Source organism: Podarcis cretensis (genome assembly GCF_951804945.1).
Source record: "Podarcis cretensis genome assembly, chromosome: 12".
In the NCBI taxonomy this organism is placed as follows: Eukaryota; Metazoa; Chordata; class Lepidosauria; order Squamata; family Lacertidae; genus Podarcis; species Podarcis cretensis.
In genome coordinates, this window is record NC_137181.1 from 59,864,715 (window position 1) to 59,889,467 (window position 24,753).

Consider the following 24,753-nt stretch of genomic DNA (forward strand, 5'->3'; position numbering starts at 1 on the left):
GGGCACTCCACACACCAAGGAGTGGCGGGATGACAATTCCCCCCCAAGCGCCACCCTCTGTCCCCGACCAGAGAGAAACGAGCGCAGCCATGGAAGGACTGTGCTGCGCTGGTTCCTCTCTGGTCGGGGACAGAGGGCCTTAAACAGCTCAGGACCACATTCCTTCAAGGACCGCCTCTCTCCATATGAACCTACCAAGAAGTCTGAAAGGCAGCAATATGAGAACGGGGCCTTTTCTGCAGTAACTCCCCATTTGTAGAATGCTCACCCCAGGGAGGTTCAGCTGGCGCCTTCATTATACACTTTTATAGACACCAGCTGAAAATCTTCCTCTCTAACGAGGCGTTTAGCTAATTGACATCTGAAGCACTTTTAAATTTGTTGTGGAAGGGGGGATTCTTGGGTTGCCTTTGTATTATGTATTATTATTATGTGTATTATGTATTATTATGTATTATGTATTTTGTGCTCTTTAATTTAGTAATTTTATGTTGTGAACTGCCCTGAGATCTGTGGGTATAGGGCAGTATACAAATTTAATAAACTGGCAGTTTTGTATTATATTTCATCTTACCACCATTTTAGGTGGTTGTGTTTTTACTTATTTGTAAGTTGCCTTTAAAGAGTTTTGTTCACAAAGGTGGCCTTCAATTTTCTAAAAATAAAAACAAATCATTCTAGAACAAAGCAAATGCAAGCCACACTTAAATACCTGTTTTCATACCATTCTTTTTTCCACCTCACTTCCCTTTCTCCTTGTTTGACTCTATCAAAACAAAGCATTTCCCCATATGCTGACAATTCAGCAGTCATAAATACCTAGAACACTGGTAACCTTCGGCTGATTCATATTATACAGCCTTTTAATATATGCTTGTGGGAAGTCAGGGTTATTGTTTTGCCATTTTGTTTTAATTATTTAGTTGTTTTTATCTTGTATTTTAATCTGTGAACTGCCCTGAGATCCTATGATGATGAGATCCTATGATATATGTGTGTGTGTGTGAACACAGAGGAAATGACTTCTACAGGGCTATATTGAAAGACTCATGAGCTCGAATACCTTCCTACTCAAGTCCTGATTCTGTGATACAGTGCAGTATTATGAAAATAGAATCATAGAATCATAGATTTACTTCTTCTCAACTGCAGCATATTGGTGTTTGAGTGGAGCCTCTCAACATCATTTCTTCTTCAATGATACCTGTTGTTAAGGGCTCTGCCACTCCACAGCTTAAGATTATTGTAATTAATTAGGATCGGAGTACAAGTTACTGCAGGGGCATGCATGCAATGTTTACTCATTAGTAATTCCCAATGAGAATGGGGATTCCCCGCAACGGGGTGAGCTCCCGTTGCTCAGTCCCAGCTCCTCCCAACCAACAGTTCGAAAACACGTCAAAGTGCAAGTAGATAAATAGGTACCACTCCGGCGGGAAGGTAAATGGCGTTTCCATGCGCTGCTCTGGTTCGCCAGAAGTGGCTTAGACATGCTGGCTACATGACCGGCTCCCTCGGCCAGTAAAGTGAGATGAGCGTCACAACCCCAGAGTTGTCCTCGGCTGGGCCTAATGGTCAGGGGTCCCTTTACCTTTACCTAATATCTCTTTCTAAGCAATCAGTCTGCACAGAGGGCTTAACAGTTTGGGCAATAAAGGAAGGAAGGAAGGAAGGATGGAAGGCGACCACATGCCAGTTGTTGTTTTTTTCAAATTTATTAGAACACTATGAACATTTTTAGAAAGAAAGATAAAAATCAAATGTTATCATGGAATTTAAGCATGCAAAGTTAATTTCTCTTATCTTCCACATCCAAATGTTTGATTCCAAGTATCATACAATTCAAGATCTTTGGAGGACACACTGGGGCGCACAGTTTTTAAAGCATTGTCAAAATCTTGAAAAACTATAGATCGTACTTGCTCAGGTGCAATGGTTGTAATATCAATAGACTGAAGGCTGCGGATCGGGCCTAGAGAAGCCTCTCTACAAAGCTGAGTCATATCAGCTCCAGAAAACCCATCTGATTTTTTAACAATGAGATCAATTTCCTCCTCCGTTAGGGAGCAATTTTCCTTTGACATCAGACAAGTCACTATCTGCTTTCTAGCAGAAGTGTCAGGAAGTGGGATGTACAATCTCTTCACCAGTCTCCTTCGGGCAGCCTCATCAATTTCTTGTGGCCGGTTGGTTGCTCCCACAACTAATATGCGGTCTTCAGAAGAGGTCGTTGCTCCATCTAACTGGACCAAGAATTCAGTTTTTATTCTTCTAGAAGACTCGTGTTCCCCATCTGCGCGCTGGGACAGGAGAGAATCAATTTCATCAATGAAGATTACTGCTGGCTGCTGGAATCGTGCAACAGCAAACAATGCGCGGACCATCTTTTCTCCCTCCCCTACCCACTTGGAGGTCAATGAAGAGGCACTGATGCTAAAAAATGTAGCCCCAGACTGACATGCAATACATTTGCCAATGAGCGTCTTCCCTGTCCCAGGAGGACCAAACAGAAGGATTCCTTTTGGAGGACTCCTTAAACCAGTGAAAATGTCAGGTCTCAACATAGGCCACACTATTATCTCCTTGATAGTTGCTTTTGCGAATTCGACCCCAGCAATGTCATCCCAATTCACTGGAGGCCCATGATCCATGATCTCTTGCATAATAAGTTCAATCATTTTTGGCTCTATATTCTTTAGCCGTTCATCCGTTGGACAAGTCACCTCTGTAGACCCGTAAGATTTGCACTGCATCCCTGTGTTTTCATTCCCGTCTTGTTTTGGTGTTGGAGGGACAAACTTTCCGAATACACCCCGAGATCTTGAAAGACCTAAAGTCTTTTTTGTGCTACTGCTAGATGGGAATGGTGCACGCTCTGATTGGTGCTGGTGCTTCTTCTGCTGGTCCACCCAGAGCTGTTCTTTCGCAGTTTTGAAACCAGATGCTTTGTTCTCATTGTTTTTGCTTCCACTCCATGCATAGGTCTTCCCTTCTGTATTAACTGGCTTATTAAGAATGAAACCAGAAGATGTAGTGCTACTTTCTTCATTCGACACAAGAAATGCTTTCCTTTTCCCCAGGTTGCCCATCTCTGAAGGGAAAGCAGACTGAGTGGAAGATGAAGAATTCTGCTTCAAACCAGAGTTACTCATGAGTGTCAGAGAACTACTAAACACTGATTCACCATCTCTAAACAATGGAGTCACACAAGAGGTAATGTCAGACCCTTCACTTATAGGCACCGGCAAAAAAGAATGTGCAGCTCTGGCCTTGGCTGAGGAAAGCATACCAAACTGATGAAGTTTCAAAGCTGGGGCTCTGCCAAGGATATGTAGTTCCTGACTTGTACCGTCTGATGAGCCATCCCTATGTACAGATTTGCCATCACCACTGCAGTGAGTGAGTTTAGGAAGACCTGAAGCAACAGAGGCGGTGGCTTCCTTGTCACTCCGAAACATTTCACTGTTCTGCATCATCTCTTGCACACACTTCAGTTCCATCACGTTAGCTGTCGTCAAAGCAGATTGCCACTTGTCATTTTCATTTTGCTGACTTCTTGCCAGAGTCAAAATGTTTTCCGCACAGTTATTCAAGCCAATCTCTGGATTGTCAGAGTCAAGAATTGCAGAGTATTTGTCTGCATATTTTTTGAATAGGTTGGCAGCGCAAACTTGGGAGATCTCAGAATTTGCCCATGCATACTGAATGCGTAAAATCTGTGCACGATATGCATCTGCCTTCTGTCCTGGTGTAGAGGTGTCAGAGGTATAAGCAAAGTGATTCATCTGCCATTCACTCAGGTGTATATCATCACTGGAGCTACTGGGCTGCATGCTCTACAGAGAAATAGGACAAAAAAATATGGTGATGAGAAAGAGAAAGTTACCTTTTAACATAAGCTCTAGCTAAAGAAGGCAGTCAAACGACTGTACTTTGTTACCTCATTACCCTTTATTTAAGCATTGTGAGGTATCTGACAAATATTTTACACAGCCAGGAAAACAATCTCACAGCTCTTGATTTTAAATGTTATCCTATGGTTTGAACACTTAGCAAGGGCACAAATCCATGTGACAATCAAATCTCCTGTTGCTCGCTGCATCCGTTTCTGTACATACAGAAATACCTTTCCTACAGGTTAACCCTGATGCCCCCTGCCCGTTCTGGTGCTTAAATTATCTCTTAGGATAAACGAAGCTGCAAAAACTATGTTTAGACCACACAGTCACCTGGCACTGCCAATTTATTCACAAAAACGCACATCTGGAGCCATTTACAGCTCTTGGACATAGCCAAGCCCAGAAAGTGACCTGGCAAGTACTTTCCCAATAATACCAATACAGTGGTACCTTGGTTTACAAACCATAATCTGTTTCGGAGGTCCGTCTGTAAACCAAAACAGGTCGGAACCCAAGGCACGCTTTCGCCAATGGGTCCTCCCCAAAAAATGCGTCGTAATCCAAAAAAAAAAAAATCGCAACTGGGACATGCATTTCTGGGTTTGAATTGGTCATAATCCAAAATGGTTGTAAACTAGGCTGTTCACAAACCAAGGTACCACGGTATGGTGAATATGGGAACTCTGCGCAAGTCCCTGCCAGCTTCACAGACCGGCAGGGACTGAAGCATCTTACGCATCAGGATTGTACAGGAAGCAATGGCACAGGAATATTACTTGAAATCTGCATCTTGAAACTGGCAGGGCAGACCTTGAGAGACATATTGTTTCTAACTGCCTGTTAAGAGATAATTGAACCACTATTCTTAAACTGTGCATGAACCAATTCCTTAGTTATTCTTTAATTTCTTGTTCTGAGTACATTATAACCTCATATTAGAAACTATTGTTTCTATTAACTACTGTGCAGCACTATCGTTACTCATGTTTTGATGCTCAGTGATATTTTTTTAAGGTCAGCATGTCAGTGGTGATGTAGCCCATATCTTCTCCTTGGCTACGGATCACCAAGGGGCAGCCCCAGGATCCTTCAGAGCCAAACCTTAAATCACTAAAATGCGGCAAAGCAACAACAAAGAATGCTTTGAGTCTGCAGTGTATGCATTTGGATCAGGGGTTGTCCACTTGGTCCCTACCGGACACTAGTGGGCGTTTCAGGATTCTAGGTGGGCAGTAGGGGGTTCTACGGCAGAAGCTGAATCCTCCTTCCATCGAGCGCTGGTGGGCAGTAAGGAAATTTTACCATCAAGAAAGATGCATTAGTGGGTGGTAGGTATTAAAAGGTTGACTACCCCGATTTTTAGGGATGCGGGTGGCGCTGTGGGTTAAAGCACAGAGCCTAGGACTTGCCGATCAGAAGTTTGACGGTTCAAATCCCCATGACGGGGTGAGCTCCCGTTACTCAGTCCCTGCTCCTGCCAACCTAGCAGTTCAAAAGTACGTCAAAGTGCAAGTAGATAAATAGGTACCGCTCTGGCGGGAAGGTAAACGCCGTTTCTGTGCGCTGCTCTGGTTCGGCAGAAGCGGCTTAGTCATGCTGGCCACATGACCCGGAAGCTGTACGCCGGCTCCCTCGGCCAATAAAGCGAGATGAGCATTGCAACCCCAGAGTCGGCCACGACTGGACCTAATGGTCAGGGGTCCCTTTACCTTTACCTTACCCCGATTTAGATACAGTAGTAACTTCTCCAGCAAAGCAGCCAATGAAGACCTGAACAGAAAGGATATGCTTTTGTTATGCCATCACTGTGTCAACTGTATTGTTTGGGATGGCACTAGCAAGCCTGAAGACCAGCCAAGTGACTTACGGGTGCTGAATGAGCTAATGCAGCATCCTGACACTGGCAAACAGTTCCGAGTGGTTATATGAATGCCACTGCTATTCAGAACATGCAGATGCAGACATTTTCCTGGCTGCACCCAAAATACACACTAAGGACAAAAAGCACTCATTAAAATTTTAATTCATAAAATGAAAGCTATAGGATTAATTATAGCTATTTAAAGGGAGTGGATGGGATTTTGGAGAGCTAGCCTTGTGGAGTTTGCACAAAGTGACTTTTCTAGCTTTAAGTACCAAGTAGTCTGCTTTTCTGATAGCCAAATCCTATAGGATTGCTTAGTTCCTTCCTTTTATGTGCTCAATAGCAGTTCCTTTACACAGCTGCTACTAGACAAGAGGTATCTTTGCAGTTTTGCTTTATGGACAATTGATCAATGATTATTATACAATGCATATGTCTTTCCAGAGAAGGATATATACTTGTATTATTCTCAAGAATATATGCGTAATTCTGCAGATCAGGCCAGGTAGCAAAGCTATACATTTTGTTTTCCTTTATTTTCACAACTGTTACTGTTATTTCAAACTTAATGAATAATGATTTTGATATCCAATAAAAAGTGAGTATTATTTCATTCAAGAAAAATAAATAACTTTCCAGAGATTATTAGTATCTCTAGTGCAACACATGTGTAACTTTGTGCTATGTATTCTTGTGGTTTTATGCTGTAAACCACCCTGTGGTTCTTGGATGAAGGACGGTATATAAATTTAATAAATAAAGATAATACAAATAATCATCATTTGCTCTGGGCATTCCACTTCTATCTTCAATTAAGATTCTGCTTTGAGGGTAGCCAAGGGTGATAACAGGATTTTCTAAACCCCCTACATCCTCCCGGCCCCCTGCAATCTATTGGCAGGAATGGCTTCTTAGGTACATATGTTAACTTAGCCTAGCCCAGTGTTTCCCAACGTTGGGTCTCCAGCTGCTTTTGGACTACAATTCCCATCATCCCTGACCACTGGTCTTGCTAGTTAGGGATGATGGGAGTTGTAGTCCAAAAACAGCTGGAGACCCAAGGTTGGGAAACACTGGCCTAGCCTACTTCACAGGGCTGTTGTTATTGCTATTATTGCTATGTTGTTATTGCTATTGGCATGCCTGGATGAAATAATGTGGACACAGAGAAAAGCACATACCCCAGTATCTTCCTCCGTCCAGCCAGGCTAGCAGCAATCATGAGGAGCATATCCTGTTTTCTGCTGCTCTGGGAAGGGCCCCCTCCTCAGTCTCAGGTGCAGCAAGCAACGTTTGCTCCTTAGCAACAGTGATTAAGTGACCTTACACCTGCTGAGAGCTAAAGTCTTAGCTAGCTCCTCCGTGCTTTTTCTTCGGAAATGTCCAAAAAAGAAAGAAAGAAAGAAAGAAAGAGGAGTATTTGGGGCCCCTGCTGGCTTGGGGCCTGATATCTGTGTACCCCCATTGACAGCAATATCACGTTTTCCAAGCACGACATGCACCTGGGAGGCAGAGCGCTGATTCTTCTTTTATATAGCTTGGTTAAGTTATGAAATGGGTGGGTGCAAATGATACAGGTCTTCACTAGTTAAGAGATTGGGAATCTGCGGCTCACCAGATGCATTGAATACAACTCCCACCATTGCTGATCATGGGCCATGTTGGCTGGGCTGATGGAGTGTGGATTCAACGCAACCTGAGGAGCCACACACTCCCCAGCCCCACTCTAGACATAATGGTAATAAATAACACGGCTGAACCTGTACAACTGAGAGAGTTGTCACGCTGTACAAAACTTTGCTTTACATTATCAGGATAACAAAGAGCACCTATTTGATGCAGATTATTTCCCCCTGAACACAATCCATAGGGTTAAAAAGTCTTTCCCCTCACCTTTTCAAATTGGCAGTGTGAGTTTTTAAGCTGCTGCAAATATAGTGAATGCAAATATACAGTCAGTTGGTGGTGTTTACGTTTGCTTGCTCCCTCCTTCCATTCTTGGGGCACTGCAATTGTTTATGCAACCCCTAATCTCAAAATGAAAGAAGAGGTGAACCAAGAGCTGCACATTAGTCAAAGGTCCACTTAGATTAACCCCACGCTCAAAGTTAACTAACCAAGAACTGAAAGCAAGATGAATGGCTCCAAAAGAGCTCAAGAAAACAGGCACTTTTCAGACACTTAGCAATTTTGTGGAACTCTCTCTCCCTCATAGGTGCTTGCCTCTTGCTTTTCCGCAGTGCCAGGTTGAGAAAGTACTGTTCTCCCAGGCTTTTTTTAAACATTAGCACCACTGAATGCTGTTATTAATTTGTTTGTCTCCATTTTATTTGAGATAGCTTCGCCTTCTGACAATGGTTGCTATTGTATTTTATTCCCTGTGCTGGTTATGGATTTTGTTCTGGTATTTTAGCCTTTTAAAACTTCAACATTTCCTGTATATCACCAAGAGTTATGGGGCAAGAAATAAATGCAATAGTTCATTTAGTTAAGCATCAGAAGTTTTACTTAAACACTAGCAAACAAAAAGGTTTATTTAACTAACTTTGCACACAATAAAATACAATTAAATGGAAGGTAGCGTCTCCTAGAAGGAAAAATATAAGAACTAATCCCTTTGACATTAGACAACTGCAATGTGGCACCGCGATAAAGAAGGAAAACATGCTTGTCAACTATTATCTGATAAAATCAGGAAGACTAAACAGTAATGAATTGTCATGAATTGCTTTTAATAAGATGCTCCCTGATAAGCGAATTAAAACACCTTTGAGAAGTCAAAAGTATCTTGCATTTTTTTATTTGTTCATCACCACAATCTGCAACTGAAGAAAGAACCCAAACATTTCAGCTCAACATGTTAGCTTTTAAGACCAAGTGAATAATCATAACACAAAACACAGTACGTTTAATATAACCAGGAGACTGACTGTTGCGGTTTGGAGCTACAATAGTGCCACCTGCTGGACAAATGCGAGGTGGAAGTTCCTTACAAACCCCACATTTTGATTTAGGGTCTGTTTCTTCACACATGCTTCCCAACCTCACTCCAAGGACCTCAGGGTTAGACTGAAACAACTATTGACCAGTCACAAACACCCCGTGGGGGGGGGGATATGGGCAGCTTGCTTAGGCTACATAGAATCATAGAATCATAGAATCATAGAGTTGGAAGAGACCACAAGGGCCATCCAGTCCAACCCCCTGCCAAGCAGGAAACACCATCAGAGCACTCCTGACATATGGTTGTCAAGCCTCTGCTTAAAGACCTCCAAAGAAGGAGACTCCACCACACTCCTTGGCAGCAAATTCCACAGTCAAACAGCTCTTACTGTCAGGAAGTTCTTCCTAATGTTTAGGTGGAATCTTTTTTCTTGTAGTTTGGAACCATTGCTCCGTGTCCGCTTCTCTGGAGCAGCAGAAAACAACCTTTCTCCCTCCTCTATGTGACATCCTTTTATATATTTGAACATGGCTATCATATCACCCCTTAACCTCCTCTTCTCCAGGCTAAACATGCCCAGCTCCCTTAGCCGTTCCTCATAAGGCATCGTTTCCAGGCCTTTGACCATTTTGGTTGCCCTCCTCTGGACACGTTCCAGTTTGTCAGTGTCCTTCTTGAACTGTGGTGCCCAGAACTGGACACAGTACTCCAGGTGAGGTCTGACCAGAGCAGAATACAGTGGCACTATTACTTCCCTTGATCTAGATGCTATACTCCTATTGATGCAGCCCAGAATTGCATTGGCTTTTTTAGCTGCCGCGTCACACTGTTGGCTCATGTCAAGTTTGTGGTCAACCAAGACTCCTAGATCCTTTTCACATGTACTGCTCTCAAGCCAGGTGTCACCCATCTTGTATTTGTGCCTCTCATTTTTTTGGCCCAAGTGCAATACTTTACATTTCTCCCTGTTAAAATTAATCTTGTTTGTTTTGGCCCAGTTCTCTAATCTGTCAAGGTCGTTTTGAAGTGTGATCCTGTCCTCTGGGGTGTTAGCCACCCCTCCCAGTTTGGTGTCATCTGCAAATTTGATCAGGATGCCCTTGAGTCCATCATCCAAGTCGTTGATAAAGATGTTGAATAAGACCGGGCCCAAGACAGAACCCTGTGGCACCCCACTAGTCACTCTTCTCCAGGATGAAGAGGAACCATTGATGAGCACCCTTTGGGTTCGGTCAGTCAGCCAGTTACAAATCCACTGAGTGGTAGCATAGTCAAGACCGCATTTTACCAGCTTCTTTACAAGAATATCATGGGGCACCTTGTCAAATGCCTTGCTGAAATCAAGGTAGGCTACATCCACTGCGTTCCCTTCATCTACCAGGCTTGTAATTCTGTCAAAAAACGAGATCAGGTTATGACATGACTTATTTTTCAGAAATCCATGCTGACTATTGGTGATCACAGCATTCCTTTCTAGGTGCTCACAGACTGTTTGCTTAATGATCTGCTCCAGAATCTTCCCTGGTATTGATGTCAGACTGACTGGGCGGTAATTATTTGGGTCCTCTCTTTTCCCCTTTTTGAAAATAGGGACAACATTTGCCCTCCTCCAGTCTGCCGGGACTTCGCCTTGTGTTGTCTCTGTGCACAGATTACAATAAACTCTTTTCTCCAAAGAAGAATCTTTCCTGGTGCTTTTTGCTCTCTCTTCGGTACTGGGGACGCGGGCAAACGATTCCCTGGCAAGGACAAGGTTCAGGCTACAGCCTGTTCTCCAGGAATTCTCAAAGATGACTGCCAGTGGTTCTGAGATCACATCTGCCAGTTCTTTTAATACTCTTGGATGCAGTTCATCTGGCCCTGGAGACTTGAATACATCTAAACTAGCCAAGTATTCTTGTACTATCTCCTTAGTTATTCTGGGCTGTGTTTCCTCTGCTGAATCATTTGCTCCAAATTCTTCAGGTCGGGCATTGTTTTCTTTATCGGAGAAGACTGAGGCAAAGAAGGCATTGAGGAGTTCAGCCCTTTCTGGGTCCCCTGTTTGCATTTCACCATCTTCTCCTCTGAGTGACCCCACTGTTTCTTTGTTCTTCCTTTTGCTACGAACATACCCATAAAAGCCTTTTTTGTTGCTTTTAACCTCTCTAGCAAGCCTGAGTTCATTCTGTGCTTTAGCTTTTCTGACTTTGTGTCTACACGTGCTGGCTATTTGTTTGAATTCCTCTTTGGTGGTTTCCCCCAAATAAATAAGCCAGCAAGCATGTATGGACTGGCTTGAAGATTTCCTATTTACTGAGTAATAATAATAATAATAATAATAATAATAATAATAAATTTTATTTATATCCCACCCTCCCCAGCCGAAGTCGGGCTCAGGGCGGCTAACAACAATCAAATAACCCAACATTCTAAAAACATTTCATTATAAAAATTAATTAAAATCAAATTGATGGCAACTGTTAAGCAAAATGTTGTGCAGATTGCCAGAGGAGGGAGTCAGGCTGCGCCCTGACCAAAGGCCTGGTGGAACAGCTCTGTCTTGCAGGCCCTGCGGAAAGATGTCAGGTCCCGCAGGGCCCTAGTCTCTTGTACTTCATATGAACCAAACTGACTGCTGTACTGACACCGCAGGGAAGCTGTGCAAGTGTTACTTTGTCCAAGGTTGAGAGAACACCAGCAAAAATACTTTGAATCTGGATATGAGCCCCTTCCTCATAATTGTATGATTACCAAAAGCTCTGTATCATGAACATTAGCCATTTCCTTAAACTAAGTAATAGTTTATGATAATGATAATATATATTATAATAATGATATAAAGCGCTTTGTTGTAAAGTCTGTACTGTATAGCCAAGCATAGACTAGGGCAAGTTTCCAACTCCAGTAACCAGAGGCTTACACTTTGTTTCAGAGTAAACAATTGTGTTAAATTAATATGACAAACTCAAGCTGTAGGATTTTTTTTGCATGTTGCATTCACAAACTAATTCCCCAGCCCAATCCATTATGTCTCATGATGACCTACATCTCCCCCCACCCAAAAAACCCACTGAGGTTGCATGCATGGATTTCTTGGATAATAACTAACTAGGCTGAACAGATGCACTATTACAATAACATCACATTTTCAAACCTAGAAACAGAAACCTGCCTACATAACATTTTAATAAACTACTCTATGGCGAACTGACAGACCACTACTGGATTCTGCACATCCAGTCCAGGAGCAGCCTGCATTTTATTGTCCATTTTATTTACAAACATGTTTGCATCACACTGTTTGCAATCTCATCAGGTTAATGCATGCTTTTGTTTTATTCCTTAGAACAAAATGAATAGTCTCTCTCACCCACATCCAAGCATTCTGATTGTCTTAGTCTTGATGGTGTGTGTGAGAGAGAAAGAGAGAAGAGAAAGCTCCCCCCACCAAGTACCCACCTTCAGTCTCCCCCAGCCCCCAAATGAAGTCAAGGAGCATATAAGGACATCTGGGACAGGAAGCCAGGGCTGCCACCACCACACAGTTCTCCAAAGCTGGTTTGATGTCAGTTAAGTCATCCGTGTTTGTGCTATTTGCATGTGGTACACAACAGGTTACTATGCGGAGAGGGTGGATACATGTTAGGCTGGTTGGATGGTTAGACTGGCCCCCAGGCGCTTCCTATGTGCCCCCCAGTGCAGCCTCTGGTCCCATCTCACCTCCACTCTGCACTTGAGCACATTCTGCAGTCCAAGGCAATTAGCCACCGGTCACCCTACTCCACAGTACGTATGAGGACCAAGACTAATTTTGCCAGCTCATGTGCTTCAGCTACTCAATTTCAAGCATCAAGCAAAGAAACAAAGGGGACTGAGCAGCTCAGGGGCAGAAAAAGAGGACTCTGCCAAAGCATCTGTTGCTGTTCACACACAAAGGGAAGCAGGGAGCAAGGTGAAAAAGCCTTTTGACTGCGGCTTGGCTCATCTCTCCTTTCAACCATTTACCGTATTTTTTGCACCATAGGACACAGTTTTTCCCTCCTAAAAAGCAAGGGAAAATGTGTGTGCGCCCTATGGAGTGAATGCAGGGGGGAGGCAGGCGGGAAAAGCCCCCAAGAGCCGCACACAAGCTTTGTGCGCTCTTGCAGGCTTTTCCCCAGGAGCGAGAAGGGACTGACTGGCTGCATCAGCCCCTTCTCCCACCTCCCAGAAAAGCCAGGGGAAGCCGCGCAGCCCCTTTAAAGCTCACGGCTTCTGCCGGTTTTGCGGGAGGTGGGGGAAGCTGCAGCGGATTCCCTCCTCCCAGGCTCCCTTTGAAGCAGCAAAGTGGGAGGGGAGCAGCTTACACTCGTGTAAGCAGCTCCTCTCCCACCTTCCTGCTTCAAAGCAACCACGGAGGAGGGAAGGAAGGGGACCATGGATCCTCCGCTGCTCGTGGCTGCAGCGGATTCCCTCCTCCCGGGCTCCCTCTGAAGCAGGAAAGTGGGATGGGAGCAGCTTACACTCGTGTAAGCAGCTCCTCTCCCACGTTCCTGCTTCAAAGTGGAGGGAATCCACTGCAGTTGCGAGCAGAGGATCCATGGCTCCGTTTCCTTCCCTCGAAGCAGTGTGCGGGGGTGCAGGGGGGAAAGACGGCAGGAAATAGATGCCGGGCAGGAAGACACAACCACACTTTGACCACTGAAAGTCCACCCCAGCCTCCCCAGATTTCCACTGAGACGGCCAGGCTAATCTCGATGGCCATAAGTCTGGCTCACCATTATTAACTGGACTTCGATAAGCCATGGTTCCCCTGCCTACCCTCCTCTGAGGCTCGATTTAAAGCAGCAAAGTGGACAGGAGCCGCCCGCTTTGCTGCTTTAAATAGTTTAGTGCAACATTTGATTAAGAATATTTTTTTGTGTGTTTTCCTCCTCTAACTACTAGGTGTGCCCTATGGTCAGGTGCGCCCTATGGTGCGAAAAATATGGTACCCATTTTAAACTCTGATCACTGTTAAATATGGTACCACACAGCACTTTACTTGCATAGCACTTTAAGCAATGACTTCAAAGGCACATCCCAGGAAACTCGTCCACCAGGGTACTGTACTATGGTTCAGAGTGTCCCTGCACCAATATAATTCCAAGAAATGAAAGGATGAATACTGTAACTACTGGATTGCAAAATGATTAACTAACATGCATTATGGGATTCAATAATTGGGACTAAAGAAACAAAAAAAAACCTTTAAGCCCACAATGTTTAAAGATGTCACAGCCAGAATTCCAAGCCCCCAATAAGAAGAATTAAAAGTTAATGCCGTACTCTTGTATCAGTATTATCAGCTATCTCCCCCATCAATCATTTAAAAGCCAAGCCAACAACACACCATCTAGGCTATCTCCCCGCCCCCCAATTTTCTCCTGCGTAACAACAGATTGTATTCATAAGTCCCTTTGTTCCACAGGCAGATGTTCAGTGCAGTTCAATCAGTATGCTTGCATTAGTATTCCCACAAGCATGTTTGCCCTTTCGTGTCTATGCATTAAAGTGCTATTTAAAAGCTGCCCATGTTCCTTTTAATGAATATTCAAAGGTAGTCTACAGCCTCTGGCAAAGTGGGAGTGTCATACATAAATCCAGCTGCTTTCTCTCACACACACCCAAAGAAAACCTTTAAAGGGGGGGGGAGGGATGTTGGCATTTCCACAACAAAGACAGAATTGAGGACAAGGAATTGTCTCCAGGGAATACACTACAATTGGATCTGCAAAAACTCACAAGAAATCCAGCTGCACTATTTAAGCATGCAGACCCATAGCAACAGCGGCTAGCTAGTGGCTTGGGCACCCAGGGTGGCACAAGTGGCCTGAGCTCGGGGGCAAGCGGCAAGCGGCAAGCTGCATGGAGCCTCCCTGCCGCCTCCCCCTCAGCTGTAGGGCAGCCGAGCCTGGGGGAGATGGCGGGTGGACGCCAAGCCCCACGCTGTTTCCGGCAGCACAGAGCCCGCAGGCTCGGCCGCCCTACTGCTGAGGGGGAGGCAGTGGGCAGACGCAAGCCCCACACTGTCATTTCAGGCAGCGTGGAACCTGCAGGTGCCTGAGCCACTGCGGCACTTCCAGGAGAAACGCGTGGCTCAGACGCGCTGCTGGCCCAGCGGTAAGTGCCGCCCCCTGTGGTGTGGCACCCAGTGCCTCCCACCACGCCACTGCACCACAACCATAATACTATATGCCCTCTGATCCCTCACATCAGCTCTATGGAGCCACAGGACAAAAGTGCATTGACACACAGTCTGCTTTAATTGAAAAATTAGTACTAGATTAGATTCCAGAGCACAGGATGGTCTGAGTCCCTGCTTCCTTCTGCACACTCCTCTGTAAGCAATTGCTGATATAATAATCCAAGAAATGCCAAAAGAAAAAAAGGGTGCTGGCTTAGGATATTTTGGCTATTGAACGACTTTTAACCATCTTTCATAATTACTGGAGAATGATTTTTTTAAAAAAAATACTTGGCAATTCAAACTGCATAAACAATACACTGAAACGCTGGTCTTAAGCTGTTGGGCTGGGACGTAGTACTGGGTCACGGCCAGTGTTAGAAACTCAGATACAGAAGCTAATTGCCAAATGACGCGTTAAACCCAGGTTACAGTCACCCCAACGGAATGCCTAGGCACCTGTTTTGCAATGGGATTGATTGATTATATTTCTATACTGCTTTTTTTAAAAAAAAAAAAATCTCAAAGCAGTTTACAACACATGAAAACATCAAAGTAAACAAAGTAAAGCATCAAGGAAAATATTTCAGATTCTTCTCTAAGTGACATTTTGCTTTTCCCATATTTATTTACCTATTTAATTTATATAGCTGCCCTATAACAGAAGAACTAGAAGCCTAGACAGCATCATAAAAAGTAGAGACATCACCTTGCCAACAAAGGTCCGTATAGTAAAAGCTATGGTTTTCCCAGTAGTGATGTATGGAAGTGAGAGCTGGACCATAAAGAAGGCTGATCGCCGAAGAATTGATGATTTTGAATTATGGTGCTGGAGGAGACTCTTGAGAGTCCCATGGACTGCAAGAAGATTCTCTCCATTCTGAAGGAAATCAGCCCTGAGTGCTCACTGGGAGGACAGATTGTGAAGCTCCAATACTTTGGCCACCTCATGAGAAGAGAAGACTCCCTGGAAAAGACCCTGACGTTGGGAAAGATGGAGGGCACAAGGAGAAGGGGACGGCAGAGGACGAGGTGGTGGGACAGTGTTCTCGAAGCTACCAGCATGAGTTTGACCAAACTGTGGGAGGCAGTGGAGGACAGAAGTGCCTGGCGTGCTCTGGTCCAGGGGGTCACGAAGAGTCGGACACGACTAAACGACAAAACAACAGAACTCTAGGAAGCCAGTGTGGTATTGTGGTTGGAGTGTTGGACTAGGACCCAGGTGATCAGGGCTCAGATCCCCACTCAGTCGTAAAGCTCACTGGGTGACTTTGAGTCAGTCACAGTCTCTTAACCCACCTCACAGGGTCATTGTAGGGATTAAATGAGAAGGGGGGGTGAACCATGTACTCCTTGGAGGAAAAGGTGGGATATAAATGCAGTAAATAAGCTCTTTTGCTTCCCTGTTTAAGACAGCTGGAGGGCCGGCCAGAGGGAGATGTCCCGTGGCCAGCCTGTCACCCAGAGATCTCCATGTGGCTGCAAAACACACCTGGGGAATTTCTAACACTTCCTGATCTAAAATGGTTCAAAACCGCAGCCAGACCACCATACAAAAAATCTATCTCCACCTTTCAGCAATGCCAGTTGCAGAAACCTGAATGTATTTTGAGCTTGGGAATAAGGGTGTTCAACCTCCTTAGAAATGAAACTATTTTGAAATGTCCTTTAAGTGCTTTCAAAGTCTCCCAATGGAACGTGGCATTTTCATCAGCTAGCAGTGCACATTTTCCATTTGTAGCTCAAAACAATATTGGTTTTGTTTCTTCTTGCAATGGCACATCTGTACATTGCTAGTAGGAAGTTGCCTCATGTTTATGATTATTCCACATGGCCCTTTCATCAGAGGAGGCTACTGTTCCAAACACAACCATTAAATCACCACTTTGAGAGTCCCAAGGGCTATAACTCATTTACTAGGTGAACTGCTTTCTCTCGCTCCCTGGTCATCCTTTGGCCAGAAGGATCCCCTTCTGACAGATGAATGACCAACTAGAACTGCTTTTTTAATGCGCATGTGATTTTATACTATTTTATTTTGTTCTGAGCTTTTAAATTTTGTAATTGGTGTTTTTATCTTGTTACTAGTCACTGACTGTAATAAAACGACTATACTCTCGCTCCCTCTCTTTTAAAGCTACAAATCAAAACACAGTCCTTTTCAATGCTTCATCCACTTTACGAACTATAAGCCCCGCAGGTTGTTGCTACAAGATTTTTCAGAAATAAAGCTCCCCTTGTCAACTACAGCAACCTACTCCTGCTGGTTAATCACAAACCAAAATTGTAACCATTATAGAATTATACACACATAGATTATTTTAACTCTCTCTCTCTCCACTATTATCTTTGGGATGAAAAATGAAAGCATTTGCACCAGTTTTTAGTACTAGGAACTACTTATTCAGATAGCATGTCCTCCTAAAAGGGCTGCAGTCCAGAAAAAGTGGATGCTTAAATCCCACTGGTTCCTTAAGGGTGTTTTACAGGACTAACAGCTAATCAGTAGATGGATAGACTTCATTGCTAGGGTACAACTTTTATTGTGAGGATAAAATTAGTAGGTGTGAAAGAAACCTACAAAGTAATGCTGAAAATCTGTTTAATTGCTCAATAAACAAATAATGTAAAAAAAAAGTTTATTTATCTGTTGACAGTGCTAGTATACAACTTTCTGTAGATTATTAATAGTAGTTATTAAATTTCTATACTGCCCTTCATCCAAAAGATCACAGGGTGGTTCACAACATAAAGACAAAATGAGAACACAAAATATATAATAAAACAGAAACAAACCAATAATCCCCCTCCCAGAAATACATTTAAAAGGCCATAGAATGTTCAATCTATAACCTGGTTATAGAAAAACATTTTTGCCTGGCGCCTAAAGATATGTAATGAAAGCACCAGACGAGCCTAGAGAGGGAAGAGGAATCCTCAAACAGTGAGTCACCCCAGAAAAGGTGCATTCTCATGTTTCCAACCTCCAGACCTCTTGTGGAAGTGGCACACAAAGAAGGGCCATAGATGGTATGACAGGGTCATGGGCACAGCTTGGGGGGGGGAGCTGGCCCCCTAAATCAAGTAAATAAGTAAAAATACTTAACTGAAGTAGAAACAATAAGAATATTTGAAATTGAAATGGTCACTGAGGTCACTTGGATGATGCTGTTGGGCATTCTAGTGATGCAGCTGGCAACCCGACTGAGCGACAGGTGTGACTTTTGGCTCTACACCCCTTTATGTTGGAGAAGACCAGGCTTCCTCAAACTCAGCCCTCCAGATGTTTTAAGACTACAATTCCCACCATCCCTGACCCCTGGTCCTGCCAGCTAGGGATCATGGGAGTTGTAGGCCAAAAACATCTGGAGGGCCGAGGCTGAGGAAGCCTGGAGAAGAACATTCAAGACTTCAAGATGAAAGACAAGCAGTTCTCAAGTTTTTATAACTTGCAAGACTCTGAAGCTGAACTATGGTATACCATGTGGAAGGAGAAGAAACTCAGCCAAGAGCAGTTAAAAGAGATGAACGTAGCAGACCTAGTAAAAGAGGCGCAAATCTTTTACCCAGCCACAATAAATCTCTTGCTCAGCCAGGCACCACTTGCACCATAGCATTCAGTGCCTTGTGGAGAGTAAAGACCTGGTTAAGGTTGACGATGACAGGGGAACATCTCAATGGGCTTTGCTTACTGAGAGTACACAGAAAAACTGAAAAAAAGGAGGTATTTGAGAAGGAAGTGCTGGAAAGATTTTCAGCAAGTCCAATAAAACTTGCTTTAGTTTTGATTCTTTAAAAATATGAAAAGGGCATGTTCTTTGTAATTTTGCAAAATATACTCATTAATTGCATGAAATGTACTTCCTGATTTATTTATTTTTATTTAACTTCCTAATTCTCAAATGGCTGAAGATTCTGACAGATTTTTCTGAATACTTGGGGTCAAAAGAAAGTACAGTGGTACCTCTGGTTGCGAATGGGATCCGTTCCGGAGCCCCGTTTGCAACATGAGCAGAACGCAACCGCGTATGCGCGTGCGCGGGTCGCTGCTTCTGCGCATGCCGTCATTTTCAGCGTCTGCACAAGTGGTGAAACCCGGAAGTAACCCTTTCCGGTACTTCCGGGTCGCCGTGGGACGTAACCTGAACCAAACGTAACAAGAGGTATGACTGCAATTTAAAACAACTGTGGTTGAGACGTTTCATTCCGAATCTGCTAGTTTAAGTCTGTTTTAGTCTATTCCATGACTTCTCTACCGCTACAAAATTTACAGATCCCTTTCCCCCCAAAAAAAATCTAATACACATACATATATACTATATATTTTATAGTTAAGTCTGTCTATTTTTTTGCTCTCTATGCACATTTATGCATGGCTTTCAAATATTGTTGTAATAGAAACATCTTTCATAAAAGAATTTGATAATGCACAACATTGCCTTCACTAACCAAGGATTGACGGCCTTTGTAGTGGCTGGAATTTGGCATTTTAGAGAACTAGTGGGTCAAACACTCTAGAAAGTGCTTGGACCAGAACCTCTTTTGAACACTTCTGGCTTTGGCAAATAAACTGAGAACTTCAACAGCCTTTAGCATAGCTCCTCCTAAAAGCAGGTGGAATGGTGCTTCCCCATTCTGACTTGGTGACCACTGGAGGTGTTGCAGTTGAGCATCCTCATACAACATAACTAAAGGGTGAAGACAGACCTGATGGTGTTTCACTTTGCCTTTAAAACCAGGGAACACCAATGGCTGCTCTACATTTGCCAGACAACTTTGGCTTTATGTCAATTTATTTTCTGGAAATGATTCCTGGCATTTTAGAAATACTGAGACATCTCATTTAAGGAACAGAGTTCTATGGGGGAAGCAAAAGAATCACAGTCACTAATAGCAACTTCACATGTTACTGTGATTCTGCATGTGTGAAATGGGGAGCATCATTTCTACACATTATATGCAAGTATACTGAAGTGATAGCCAGCCAGTCAAAGCCATTCCCAGGGGGTGTGGCCTGCATGCTGACAAGGAGCCACAGATAAAAGAGTGCAGAGCAGGGACCAAAGGTGGACAAACTACCCCAGAAGGAGCACAATGTGTCCCCCACCAGAGGTACTACCCCTCCCCTAACACCCCATGGTAATTAAAAGGAACCATTATACCATATTTACTGGAGTCTAATGCGCCATCGAATCTAATGCGCACCTCAATTTTCAGAAGCACGAAACCAAAAAAAGTATTTGTTGGTGCATGTAAATGTGCCATTGAATCTATCACGCGCCTTAATTTTCGCAACGTAATTTGGCCAAAAAAGGTGAGCATTAGATTTGAGTAAATACAGTAATATGTACACAGAGAGGTAGTCAGATATAAACAACCATGATTTTAAAAAACCATTATAAATTGTGTGCAAAATCCCTTGTCTTGCTACATAAGACTTGTCAATTCCCAGTCCCACCACACATACACACAAATTACTGTCACTAACCAAAGAATCCAATATAGCAATTTTAGGAGAAAGCTCGTAGAGAGCAAATCAGCATGTTGAAATTGGGGGGGGGGGGGGGCAACTCATTGTTGGGAAGGAATCAGCAAGAAGGCAACCCCACCAGCAACCCCTTGTTCAGTGGGTTCTCACTGTATGGAATAAATCGGACAGAAATGAGAAAAACCAGGGCCTAATACAGTATATGTGTTGTGCCTCCACCTACCAGCCTTATAATCCATGAAAACAGGGGCGGGGCCACATGCCCTCAGGGGTAATCTGTTAGGGACCACATGCTGTGCTGTGAGTCAGAGAAAACCATACTGGATTAACTAATCTGAAATAAAGACCACCTTACTTTGTGTTTCGCCATGGTCACCTCCGATCAGAATACTCAAACCTATGCAGGGCTACTCAGAAGTCCAACTGTGGCTCCTAGAAGCTGTCAGCATGCAACACCAGTCACACTCAGGAACGGCTTTGACTGGCTGGCTAAACCAAGTGAGGGTTCCTGATGGGTCTCAAACCCTCAGTGAGTTACGGATGAAAGCATGCAAAGACCGGCTCCAGCAGATTGAATGGGTAAGACCATGTCTGTGCGTGCTGTGGAAGTGAGGGACAGATGTGGCTTGTCCACCTGAGAAGGCAGCCAACTTGGGAGAAGCAAAACTCTGATCCCAAACCTCTGCTACCTAGAAAAGGCGAAGGAATAAACCCTATACGAATTTGGAGTGGAGCCCCTAAGACAGTTGGGTGGTGCTTTGTATTCTTCTGGCAACTCCTGCAGCCAAGCTGGTGCCAAACATATTGCTCCGCTTTCATTTGGACCACATCAGTGAGACCAAGAGAGGGGTTTTGTCATTTGAGCAGCCTAAGACCTCCATACCCACCCCTCAGGCTTGCACTCTGAGGAGGTCACTTTGGTGCACAACGGCTTAAGTATTATAAATCAAACACGGTGTCAGAAACCCCATGCTAGTTTCTTAAAATGTTTACTTATTTTATTTGTCTAATTTGTATACTGCCCTTCATCTGAAGATCACAGGGCAGTACACAACATAGTATCACAACAGCACAAATACAAGTGTAGTCTAAAGCACACCTGATGAATATAATCAAGGGCTTCATTAGTTGCACCAGGTGTGCTTGAGCTGGAACACATGAAATACCTGAACTGACTAAGGGTTTGCTGAGTGTCAAATTTGGTTACATGTTAGAAATATGGCTAAGTCAAGAGAATGGTCTAAGAAGGTAAGAGAAGAGATCATCGCCCTTCACAAACAAGGAGCAGGATATAAGAAGATAGTGAAGGCACCGGATGTTCCTAGAGAAACCTTGGAAGTTCAAAGTTCCAACTTGAACATCGCAAATTCAAAGTTAATGGAACAGTGGTTACACTACCTGGACAAGGCAGAAAAAGGAAGCTATCCACGCTAGAAACCTGATTTCTGATAAGGCAGGCTGGGAATAGCCCTCAAGTGGCTCCAAAAGAGCTGCAGCAAGACTTGGTGGCAGCAGACACTGAGGTTTCAGTGAGCACAGTAAGGCGCATACTAAACGCAGAAGGTTTCTATGCCAGAACTCCAAAACACACACCACTACCGACACATGGGACATGTGGGGAGTAAATGTGGACTACTGGAGAGCTTTGGATTCACTGGATCCAAAGCCCAGCAGATCACCTGAGAGCCCAGACCTTCTGCCTCCTTGAGTGTGCCAGCCTAGAACTAGTACAACAGGCAAATCAACAACCATTCTCTCACCTTTTGTCCTGGCCAGCAAAAGTATAACTTTGGATGCAGCAATGGATCTGCCCCACTGCTGGAGGTGGAGCTTGGGGCTTTCTGTGTCTATCACTTCCTGTCCTGGGCAAACCCTACGCATGTCTCTTAGGATGAAACTCTCAATGAGGTCATTGGTTATAGTTTTGGAGCCTTAACAATCTTCACTCATTTTCCTAACTGAAAACTGTGGCTCTGAGGTGCTTGGACACACCTGCCCAATTTGTTCAATGTTGCATCATACTATTGTCATTTTAAAGATCATTATTTTAAGGAGACCAGCACATACTTTCGTTTTTATAACCAAATAAATATTGTGGACGCGGGTGGCGCTGTGGGTTAAACCACAGAGCCTAGGATTTGCCGATCAGAAGGTCGGCAGTTTAAATCCCCGTGATGAGGTGAGCTCCCGTTGTTCGGTCCCTGCTCCTGCCAACCTAGCAGTTCGAAAGCACATCAAAGTGCAAGTAGATAAATAGGTGCTGCTCCAGCAGGAAGGTAAACGGTGTTTCCGTGTGCTGCTCTGGTTCGCCAGAAGCGGCTTAGTCATGCTGGCCACATGACCCAGAAGCTGTACCAGCCAGCTCCCTCAGCCTATAAAGTGAGATGAGCACCACAACCTCAGTCGTCCACGACGGGACCTAACAGTCAGGGGTCCCTTTACCTTTAAATGTTGTGAAATGCTCAGATTCAGAGTATTACTTTTACAGACTTCACCAGAAATGATCCTGCTCTTTATTATGCTCTCCCCCAAAATAAAAGCGGGGAGGCTGGAATAAAAAAAAACAAGGAAGCGTAATTGCCAGAGGCGGAGCTAGCTGCTCCAGCACCCTAAGGGGCACAAACGCTGTGTACCCAGGGCGAGGCTAGCCGCCCAGGTGGGGGGGAGGTCGAGCATCCCGGGGATGCCACCCATGGCGAGGGTCCCAGGGGGACAGCACAGTGATGTCAAACCCCCCCCCTCAGGGATGACACCTGGGGCGGACGACACCTACCGCCCCCCTTGATCCACTAGTGCTAACTGCTACCCTGAATTATCCATTAAACTCACGCCTCACAACTGTGGACTTCTTGCAGTGTGCTCCTTTACAGGATTCATTCAAATTAAATCCTACCAATCCCTAGTAAGCTTGTTTAGTTTTGCAATTTGAGGCTGGAAGGCAATTTCTGCTTACCTGGGAGCAAGCCCCATCCTCAGTTACTTCTGAGTAAACCTGTATAGGATTCTGCCTAGACTAAAAATGCCCTTCAATATATACAAGTGGGAATGACATATATACACAGAAGGGCATTTTTTTAGTTTAGGCAGAATCCTATACAGGTAACTCTGTGCATGTGCGCTCTCTCTGTGTGTGTGTGTGTGTGTGTGTGTGTGTGTGTGTTTATATATATATATAGTCCAGCAGCACCTTAGAGACCAACTAAGTTTGTTCTTGGTATAAGCTTTCTTGTGCATGCACACTTCTTCAAATAAACATACACACACATTGAATGACATGTTTAGTTTATGAAGAATTCTATGCAGGCTTACTCAGAAGTAAGTGAAGATGGGGCTTGCTCCCAGGTAAGCAGAAATTGACTTCCAGCCTCAGACCACAATGCTAAGTAAGCACATTTAGCAGGGAGGATTATCGTGTGTGAGAGATTAACAGCACTTAGTTCCAAGTGATGGTACAGCAAAGCTCGCCCAGCAGAATGGAAGCATACCCGAGTTTACAAATAGACTGTGAAGCGCCGCGTGACACGAAGGGCGGTATGCTCATTAAATATAAATAATACACGTCCAATTTTCTCTTCTCAAAACAGAAGGAAGGCACCAACCTGGGGCGGAGAGACGCTGCTCCCCTGAGGGCCGAGAGAGGCGTCCTGGCCGAAGCCGCGCGGGAAACGGGCGAGTCACGCTGCCCTCCGCGGCGCCGCCATCTTGAGGCTCCTCCCCGCCAAGGAGGAGCAGAGGCCGGCGGGCGGGCAGGCCGGCAGGCCGCGGCGGCTTCTTCCTCGGCCCCCGGAGCGCCAAGAGGGCCGGGCCGGGCGGGGCGAGGCCTCTTCGGAGGGAACCTGCCCCCCTCGGCCCATGGGGTAACTTTGTCCAAGAATGAATTTGTTGTTTTCGTTTTTATTTCGGAAAAAACAAGCAGAGGGGCCGCTTTTAACGAGAGGCTGGTGCCGCTGTGATTGTCAGGACGTTTTAATAGCTCACGCCGAGAGTTACTTAATTTTTATGCCAGCAGCAGACTTGCTTCAGGAGTTCCGCAGGGGAAATGTCGAAGGCGTGCTTTGCATAACCCACTAGACCACAGCGACTACCAGATCTATCTGTGTATCTCATATACATAGATATATATATACTGTAGAGGTCTTTGCATTGTGCATGCTTTGCCTTTGCATTATCCGGGTGAGAAAAGCAGGCACGTTCAGGGGACGGAGCGTGTCAGGAGAAGTTGCACGCCAAAGGTGAACTCGCGTTGCAAGGAATTGCACATTGCATCGCCGGCTTCAGTTTCAGGCTGCTGCCTTCGCCGGCGATTCCCACGGAAGGCCCTGCCCCGGGTTTGACACCGATCAGCGCCTGCTGGCCCTTCCTATCCCCTCC

The 24,753-nt window shown here is 44.6% G+C and overlaps 3 protein-coding genes across 3 annotated transcripts in view; 1 reads left to right on the forward strand and 2 right to left on the reverse strand.

Annotated features, from left to right (window-relative positions):
• Positions 1-24,107, reverse strand: part of COA1 (cytochrome c oxidase assembly factor 1) — a 58,717-nt gene extending 34,610 nt beyond the window's left edge. The window contains exon 1 of the mRNA XM_079947673.1: positions 23,982-24,107. The gene's annotated coding sequence lies outside the window, so the exon portion shown is untranslated. The remainder of the gene's footprint in view (positions 1-23,981) is intronic.
• On the reverse strand, positions 1,700-24,715 carry FIGNL1 (fidgetin like 1). The gene is made up of 2 exons (XM_079947588.1): positions 24,541-24,715; positions 1,700-3,836 (listed from the first exon to the last, which is right to left on the reverse strand). The coding sequence occupies exon 2, from the start codon at positions 3,831-3,833 to the stop codon at positions 1,800-1,802; it is 2,034 nt and encodes a 677-aa protein (XP_079803714.1). The 5' UTR covers positions 3,834-3,836; positions 24,541-24,715; the 3' UTR covers positions 1,700-1,799.
• The window catches only part of BLVRA (biliverdin reductase A), a 29,176-nt gene continuing 28,609 nt past the window's right edge, over positions 24,187-24,753 (forward strand). The window contains exon 1 of the mRNA XM_079947640.1: positions 24,187-24,239. The gene's annotated coding sequence lies outside the window, so the exon portion shown is untranslated. The remainder of the gene's footprint in view (positions 24,240-24,753) is intronic.

What these genes read in the sequence shown, in the direction of transcription:
- FIGNL1 (XM_079947588.1), bottom strand. Translation starts at nt 3,833, where the DNA reads ATGCAGCCCAGTAGCTCCAGTGATGATATACACCTGAGTGAATGGCAG.